Source organism: Zootoca vivipara, chromosome 5, assembly GCF_965207765.1.
Source record: "Zootoca vivipara chromosome 5, rZooViv2.hap1.1, whole genome shotgun sequence".
Lineage (NCBI taxonomy): Eukaryota > Metazoa > Chordata > Lepidosauria > Squamata > Lacertidae > Zootoca > Zootoca vivipara.
In genome coordinates this window covers 74,866,471-74,875,551 of record NC_142588.1, presented here as the reverse complement: position 1 = coordinate 74,875,551, position 9,081 = coordinate 74,866,471, and the positions used below count along the sequence as shown (strand labels likewise).

At 47.3% G+C, this 9,081-nt stretch overlaps 1 protein-coding gene across 2 annotated transcripts; it reads right to left on the bottom strand.

The window, feature by feature from the left end:
* Positions 1-278: 278 nt before the first annotated feature.
* On the bottom strand, positions 279-8,765 carry P2RY1 (purinergic receptor P2Y1). Of its 2 annotated transcripts, XM_035133226.3 has the most exons (4): positions 8,404-8,765; positions 3,115-4,201; positions 2,092-2,138; positions 279-1,988 (listed from the first exon to the last, which is right to left on the bottom strand). In XM_035133226.3, the coding sequence occupies exons 2-3, from the start codon at positions 4,142-4,144 to the stop codon at positions 2,095-2,097; spliced, it is 1,074 nt and encodes a 357-aa protein (XP_034989117.1). In that variant the 5' UTR covers positions 4,145-4,201; positions 8,404-8,765; the 3' UTR covers positions 279-1,988; positions 2,092-2,094. The 2 variants fall into 2 exon arrangements, with proteins under 2 accessions (XP_034989117.1, XP_034989116.1); XM_035133225.3 differs by lacking the exons at positions 279-1,988; positions 2,092-2,138 and having other exon boundaries at positions 2,734-4,201.
* Between the last annotated feature and the right edge of the window lie 316 nt (positions 8,766-9,081).

Here is a 9,081-nt window from a genome sequence, read left to right as displayed (position 1 = left end):
CAGAGTTTAAGTGTAGAATCAAGGAGCATTGTGAACACATGAGATAGCTCTCTTTGCTTGCCATTGCCTTCCTCGAGAAATAAGTTAAATAAATAGATTTTGCAGGTTCAGTAGATTTTTCATTTATGAATTTAAGCTGATTTGTAACTCTGCCATTATTCAGAACAATTCCCTTTCTGCTCATCCTCAGCCTTTGTAAATTAATAAGCAAGATGTAAATAGTTTATTTTTACCTCTCCTGTAAACCGCAGACTTTTTGGAAGGATTTGTTCAAGCCATTTATGAGATTATGTATCCTCTTTATTTTATACAGAAAGAATTTTGTAATAATTCAAAGCACTGCTTGCTACAGCAGAACATTTTTTCAGATACATTTTGGTAGATTAAATGAAGCAAATAAGGCTTTATTTTCAATCCAAACTGTTTTGTGTTTTGAATCTGTCGGGGACTGAGATTCCTGCATCAGTTGGCAGCTTGCATGTTACATTGTTTTTGGCCTATTTCAGGTTATCTTCCCCACTGCCTTTCTCTTAGCCAAAGCACGCCTTTCTAGTGCACGGTTATCGCAGCCTGCTTCTGAATGCTTGAAAAGAGCTGTAGAGAACAGTATTTCCCTAAAAACCCAAGGAAGCTGGAAATGGAGAATTCAATAAGATTGTGTTGGGAAAGGGGTAGAGCATGCAGAAGATTCTGGGTTCAGTCCCCAGCATTTCCAAGTAGGATTGGATCCTGCCTGAAAACCTAGAGAGCCACAGCTGAGCAGTGTTGACAATACTGAGCTTGAGCTTGGACAAACTCTGCTTTCTCTCAGTTCCTAAATCCAAATGTCATGTGCACATGTGGAAATCTTTGAGTGGTGGTGGTGGTGGTGGTGGTGGTGATGAAGCCATGTCAGATCACTGCCAGGCATTGGGAGAAGGTAGGGAAGCACATCATTCAACCAGGCCTTTCTGAATCTGATGTAAATCTTTTATACATTTAGATGAGGCACTCCTCTCCCCGCCCCCCACCTGTGAAAATGAATGACAGTTTCTTTTTCCTAAGAAGAAGAAGAAGAAGAAAGGGGCAATAAAGGCCAGAAAAACTGCTATTGTCGCGCAAAGTGCTGTATGTTAAAAAGGGAGAAATCCAAATGCACTTCTTCATGTTGACAAAAATACAGGTACTGCCAACTAGATAGGTTAAATTATTGGAGAATTTGCACCAACCCCCAAACCTAACAGTGTTCTGATGTGCCCATTAGATGTGTACTAAACTGCTGAGTAGGAGTTGCAAGTTCTGTGTAACCATGGGGCTGTTGGTACTGTACATCTACTATGTTTATAGATTTGTTAACCTTTCAGGGAACAGGACCGTGAAAACAACACAGCACTAATTCTTACAATCTAATCTCTCTCAAACTTCTAATTATTATTGGGGTGGGGCTTCACATTTTCAGTAATCATCTTCTCTATGCACAGACGAACCCTCCCTATATGGTATATGGTAACAGTGAAGATCTATTCAAAGAACGTTCAAGCCCATGCGGCCATGGTCAAACCATCTCAGAAGCCTGCACGAGAGAAGCCCAGCCTGCGCCAAGCTGGCTGCCACATCCAACATCACACAAAGGAGCTAGGTTTCCAGTGCATTTGTTTCCCAACACATGCCGAAACCTTGGATCCTGCATATGGTGATGGGCGAACGCTACCAGATTGTCCTAGTTTGGGAGCCACCATGCCCAGCAGTTTCCCACGAACGCATCATGACCAGATGGTCCTCTGCAACAAGCCCAGATTCAAGAGTGGGGGGGGGGAGAGACAATTGGCTCCGCTAGACCAACTTGCTAGAATCGCAAAGAAATAATTGCCAACAGACCATTACTAGCCTTTCTTGCAATGTGCTTTCGGCAGTGCTTAAGAGAGCGGCCCAGGAACACACGTCTACATCCAGAACTCCTGTGATGAGGAAGCTTATCGGGACATGCAGGAAGGGAGGAGGAGGAGGACCTGAAGTCAATGCCAAACAAAAAATTCAAATCATCTAATATGTTCCAACCTCACTTAATTATTAAACAAAATTCAACTTTAATAAAATAAGCGCCAGGCTTACTTCTCATCGATCAGCTGTGTAGAACGCCGTCAGCCTCCTTGGTATCTCTGCAAATCAAAGGGCTTTTGTTGTTGTTGATGTTTTCAATAAAAAGACCTACATTCAAGGAGGGGGGGGGGTCTGCAATATCCCTGACTCGGGCTGGTCCCTACAGACACACTTTCCAGAATCACAGCAAGGCAGAAACAGGCAAGGGAACTGGAAGCTGGAGAATAGACTACAGCCTTAAAGAAATATTCACCTTCCAGGGGCATTCCTCATACTCTTAAGCCAAGGAGACGCCTTCTTTGAGGGTTTGCACTGCATTTGTTGTGTGTACCAGACTATCAGATAAATTAATTCTTTCAGAGTTAAAAGGGTAAAAACGGAAACTTCCCATACTGTTTTCATACCTGCCAAGTTCCTCTCTGAAAAATAAGGGACCGGACCAAAAGTAGCATACTGGAAGTAGCTCTGTGGCCATTTTGGAACTGGGCGGAGCATGCTCAGAAGCGACTTTTGATGCTGCTGTGCCCAGTTCCAAAATGGCCGTCGCACCAGAAGTCGCGCTGCAGCCATTTTGGAACTGGGCAGAGCAGCATCAAAAGTCGCTTCTGAGCATGCTCCGCCCAGTTCCAAAATGGCCGCCGCACCAGAATAAACCGGGGAAAAACAAAAAAAAATCATTTTTTCGGCTGGGGACAGCCGGAAAAATGGGGGTTTCCCGAGGAAAACGAGAGACTTGGCAGCTATGACTGTTTTCCATTTAATTTTTAAAGAATTTGACACTTACTTTCCCCCTTTTTCCTAGCTTCACACGGCATGTTTTTCAAACAAACAAAACAAAACAAATTGTCCTCTTGTTAAGTTTTCTTGAAAATGCACGAAATTAGATTCTTACATGGGTTAAAAATGAAGGGTGGGGGTAAGGGGAAGGGGGGACGAGAGTGCTTGCTTGCAAAAGGAAAAATTAAACTGTTATTCACAAGCTTGTGTCTCCATTCTGTTTACACTCAGATAAAATGCTGAGAGTCATATCCTCACTTTTTGACTGCACGTTGAGCTCGCTCCTTCTTGAAGCTTTCCTGGTTGCTCTCGACAGCCGTCTTCGGAACGTGTCTCCTGCCAAGAAATACAGAATAGGATCCACGCAGCTGTTGAGGCTCGCCAGACCCCGAGTCACTTGGTAAGTGGCATAAACCCTGTCGTTAAAGGCACACATTTCTGGAGTCTGAAAATCCAGCCTGGCTCGTAGATTCAAGTTTTTCATCACGTGAAAGGGGAGATAAGACACAGCAAATACCGCCAACACTATAATAACCAGGTAAATTGATTTCCTCCTGAGCGGGGAATTGTCTAAATCTTTGTAAATCAGTGCTTTCACGATTAATCCGTAGCAACCCAGGATCAGTATGAACGGGATGCAAAACAAGAAGACCGTGGTGCACATGCTGTAAATGAAGTAGCTGCGTAGGTAGTCGTCTACCGTCGTGTCGTAGCAAGCCATGGTTTTGACTTTCCTTTCCCCGGTTCCAGAGTAGAAGAAGATGGGGGAAATCCCAGTGACCACAACCCCCCAGACCAAGGTGCTGATGTAGACGGCGTTCTTCTTTTTCAGCCGCCCCAGCGATTTTAAGGGGTAGACCACGCCTGTGTACCTGTGCACGCTGATGCAAGTGAGGAACAAGATGCTTCCATACAGGTTGACGTGGAAGATGAACCTCTGCAGCTTGCACATGAAGTTCCCAAAGATCCAGTCGGTTTGATTGAAGTAATAGAAGATCAGTGCGGGAAGAGTCAGGACATACAAGAAGTCCGCCAGCGCCAGGTTGAACATGTAAACCGAGATGCCGCTCCAAGGCCTCATGTGGAAGATAAACATCCAGATTGCCACGCTGTTGCCCAGGAATCCAGTGATGAAGACTATGATGTAGACAGCAGGCAGGTAATAGAACTGAAAACCAGTTTTGGTCAGCAAGCACTTGCTGGTGACATTGTTCGACGTCCATCCGCTGCTAGCCAGCGAGTGGTTTTCAGTGCCGTTCAGGACAGCGGTCAGGAGGACTTCAGTCATGGTTTCTCCAGCAAAGTCACATAGATGGATCTAGAGGCCTGGTATCAGCAAGCGTCTCTGGGGGAAACAAAGAAAGTATCTAAGCTGCAGCACTAACAACACCAAAAGGAAGGGAAAGATCCAGCCTCCTCTTCATGAGTCTGTTCAGACAATCATATCTTGGCTTATTAAGCTGAGGTGTTTATAAGCCTTTTGCTCACACAAGAAGCACCACATCTACTCCCTTTTCTCAAGCCACGGTTAAATCAGGAAGCTTCTAAAACCACATTTCCCCTGTTCATCTGAACCGGGGAAACTACAACTTCAGAACAAGCCCAGATATTAAACCAGAGAAGTCCACACGGTGCCCTCCATCAGCCTGGGGCTGATGGAAGTTGTAGTCTAAAACATCGACATTATCTGGCTAACTCAACTTCAAGCCGTGATTTAATATCCTGGTCTGTTCTGAAGCCATCAACCATAGTTTTGGTTCAGACAAAACAAGAAACTATGGTTAAGTAGAGACTTCCTGGTTTAATTGTGGCTTGTGGAGAAGGGAGGAGCCAAAAAGTGGAGGGCATGGGCAAAAGACTTGTGTATATCTTGACTCAAGAAACCAAAATATGAATGTCCATCATGCAGTTTTCACTTAGCTCTGATCCACACAAAGGGGATTAAACAGTAAACCTTCTGTGAGTTGACTCTTTTGGCGTGCTGACAGTTCTTGTGGATTTGCCCAAGTGTGTTAGCTAGTTGCTATTCCGATGGCTGTGCGAACAGGCCTTGGCATACCATAATTCCAGAATGAGGGGGGCACGGAGCTACTATACTAGCTGCCCGGCAGGTGGCCTGCTGTTCTTATTGCCTCACCCCTTTCCCTCCCAGTAAGCATCAGTGACCCAAAAATGGCCTGGAAGCTGGTGTAGCAGTTCCATCCTACCCCAGCAAGTTCCCCGCTTCTGCCTTACTCACAAAACATTGTTGAGCTTCTTTCCTCAGCTTTCTCTGCTATTTCCCTTCCTCTCACAGACAGCTGCCTTATACTGAGTCAGAGCAGTGTGCCACCCAGCTCTCCATGGCTTCAGCAAAGAGCCTTTCCCAACCCCAGTTGAGGATGCCGAGGACTGGACCTGGATCTTCTGCATGCAAAGCAGATGTTCTACCACTGAGCTATGGCCCTTTCCCTCAATGCCACATTTTAATCTGTTTTTAAGATGTCTCACCTGCCCTTCACCATAAGGTGCCATAAGGAGTATGCAATTATTAAAAAACAAAATGAAAAAAAATGCAACCACTTGCAATTGAAAAACACATACGGCAGTTCCAAATTGAACAGAGCAGTATGAATTCAGCACAAAGCAAAGCAAAATTTAGCAGAGGCATAATTTACTTGCTAGCTATCCAAGACAGCTGTATATTTCGTGCCCCCCCCCCTTTGTCCAAGCAGCTTGCATTTCCAACTGGGATCCCATGCACACCAGGTAGGAAGATGGAGACATGGTAAGGTTCACCTGAAAATTCAGCCAACAAGAGCTATGGTGGTTTCAACCATCTCCAGGGAGCCAGGCTGATTTTCTTCCTCAGCTAGCTCTTCTTGCACTGAGGATACTTCACTTCCCAGTCTGGTTTGCCGTCAACAAAGAGCCAAAATCAGGAAGTGATAGCAAAGACCAAATGGGGGTCGGAGCAGAAGTGACAGAATCAAGAGGTGGTGAAGAGATTACGTTCCAAGTCTAGTCAAGCCAAACGGAGGGGAAGGCACAGAGGTTGCAATCCTGACCCAACAGAAAATAGGGGGGGGGCGCCTCTACTGAAGCTTATGAATCAGGACTGCACCAGTGATACAGGCTGCTATTGGGTTTTTATTTTCCCTGCTGACTCCCCCCCCCTCCATAAAATGAATTAGACTGCAATCCTAATTCCACTTATCTGGGCATAAGCATCGCTGAATTTAATAGGACTTATTTGGGGGAAGACATGGTTAGGATTGTGCTGTCAGTAGAATCACAAAATGAATGTGAGGCCAGTCAAACTGGGCACTTTCAGAATTGCAGTTAACTTTGTTGGGGGTTCCTCTTCTATTTTTATTTATTTAATATTATTATTATTTATAACCCATCTTTCCCGCAAGGAGCTTGGGGTGCCGCAAATGGCCCCTGGTTTATCATCACCACAACCCTGTAAGTCAAGATGGTGACTGACCCAAACGAAGTTCATGGCTGAGTAGAATTTGAGCCCTTGTTCTCCTAGGACCTAGTCTAGGACTCTAACCACTACAGGAACTGCAGCTGAAATTAGTATGTGAACAGTTTTCTGTGCCTAAGCAGGGGAACCAAGAAACAATGTTAGGAAGGTATATGATGTTGAGTTGTCAAGTCTTGAAAATATTTACAACAAAAATATTTTCCAAATAAAGCTTGGGGGGGGGGAGAGGAACACCGAACATTTTGAGATATTTATTTATATAACACATAACATTAACACAGCACACTTTTTGCTGTTGTTCACTGAAATTAAGTCAAATAAACAGATTCTTAAATGATGTAGAGCACTAGAGAATTTCTGGAAACTGGGTCTTAGGGAAGGAGGGGAAATTCAGAAAACCTTCGAACACAGCTTTCGGATTTGAGGTTTTCTAGATTTTTCCCATCCAGTTAATTCTCAGAATTTTTCAGAAGCTCTACATCACTGGAATTCAAAGGCGACAGGAAGGAAAAGAGGGAGAGGGGCCAGGAGACAAAGGGACATAAAGGATAATGTAAGCTAGAGCAGTCTCCACCAACCTGCTGCCCTCTGGATGTTGTCAGACTACAACTCCCATTCGCTCCAGCCAACAAGTGCTAGCTGTGGATGATGGTAGTTGTAGTCTCTGGGGGGCACCAGGTTGGCAAAGGCTGAGCTAGAGAGAACGGAAGATCAGGAAGTAAATTTTACAAATTGAAAGCACAGCATCCTTTGAAACCCACACATTTCCTAATTTTGCAATGCAGTTCTCCAACCAAACAGTATGTGCCTACATTAGGGAGGGCTGTGCATTAAAATGCACTTATTTGTGAAAATAGCGTACAGAAATGCATTGCATTAGGGGAAGTTGCTTGCAGCAACTCAGAACTACACACAGTATTGTGTTTATTAGGAGATTACACACACACACACACACACACACACACACATATACACACACATGTATACACACACACACACACATATTTACACACACACACACACACACACACACACACAGTATATAAAATATGAATACACAGATTATTGTGGAAATGTGGAGAGCTGAATTTGAGGCTAGAAAAATGAGAAACCAAGAAAGCTGAAATGGCCAGATTCATCTATCTCTACCTGTGGTCCTTCAGGCTTTCGGCTGCTATGGAATGTCGTATTTGTATCTGCTGTGAGCCCATTTACGGCGCAGCAATGACAGAAAGGGGGCATGTGAACAATTGCGGACTAGCCTCTTTCCTAGGACGTCTGCTGCCCTTTGCCTGCCTGCTCCTATTATTCCTGCGCGCCTAAAGGGCGGCAGACTCGCTTCCCTTTCTTACCCCCCAAAACGCGCGCGAACGCGGAAGTCCGCGCCTGACTTCGTTCCCAGATCAGCGGGTGCAAGTGCAGTGCAGAATGCTCTCAAAGGCCAGACACCCCTTGGGCATAAACAGAGCGTCTCTTCTTCCCCACTCCAGAGCCAACACACCGTCCCCACGCCCCTTCCCCCCACGCTCCTTGACTGCGCTCCCGTGCGCGCTCGTTTGGACAGCCCGGTTCTCCGTGCCAGCCAACAACACTTTGACTCCGGAGTCAAAAGCTGCTGGGAAATGGATGGGTGGGTGGGTGGGGGTCTTCTAGAACTTGGGACGCCACCGCCTTAAAAACAAACAAAAACCACCCCGTCTCCACAACCTAGGTATTTTTTTGCTCCATAGGGAAAGCAGACCCTAGTTGGCGCGTTCTTAATGAGGTTTCCCATTCTCCCTGCGCTTGCATTGCTCGGAAAGGAGAGCCTTTGGGGGAAATAGCCCCTTTTCTTGGGGGAAGACGAGGAAATCCCCCCTCCAAACTTTGACATCTCGGGCACTTTTAAAAAGAAACCGCTCTAAGGAGAGGGCGCTGATCACGAGGGCAGAGATAGAAACCCATATCTATTAATGTATATAGTTTAAAAAGCGATCGGGATATATATATGGGGTGGAACTATTCCCAAGCAAAAAAGGCGACGCGAGCAGCTGTCGCTCGCTCGCGGGCACGAAACTTTCCCAGGCGACCCTTACCTTCTCCGAGGAGATCTAGCTGGCCCCGTTGCGCCCTGGTGCCGCCGCCGCCGCCACTTCCTTCTTCATGGCGCGGTCGCCTCCGGGCAGCCCCCCGAGCGAGGCGGGCGAAGGGGACGGAGCGGGCAGCGCGAAGCGTGTGCGCCCATCAGAGCACGGTGGCGGCGTCCGGCGCTCCGCTCCGCGATCGCCGCCACATTCCCGCACACGCACAGCCGGGGCAAAGTGCGCGCTGCTGGCTGGCGAAGGAACCGAGGGCGCAGAGGAGGCGGGCGCACTGGCGGCGGCGGCGGCGAAGAAGCAGCCTCCCCGAGGAAGCGTCGCAGGCGGGAGCGGCTCCCCGGCTCCCGCCCCCCGAAGCCCTGCCCAGCGCCGCCTGCTTCCTCGCCGAAGCCGTGCGCTCCCAGGAGGAGGGGAAGCGGGAGGCGGAGCTGCGCCTTCCGCGCGCGCTTTCCTGCGCAGCTTGGTGGGTGCCCTTAACAGGCGAAGTAGTCTATCATGCGTGTGGCTGTCAAGGACTTCGACTCACCCCAGGACTCCCCCTCCCCATTTTAAAGTGATGCTAAGGCTGCTGAGCCCCAGCCCTCTGGGCATGTGCGGAGTGCTCTGTTCTGGAGCCGATTGGGATCAAACGGCGCGGGGCGGTGTCCGCGCTTTACAGCGTGCTTAAAAAGTGGC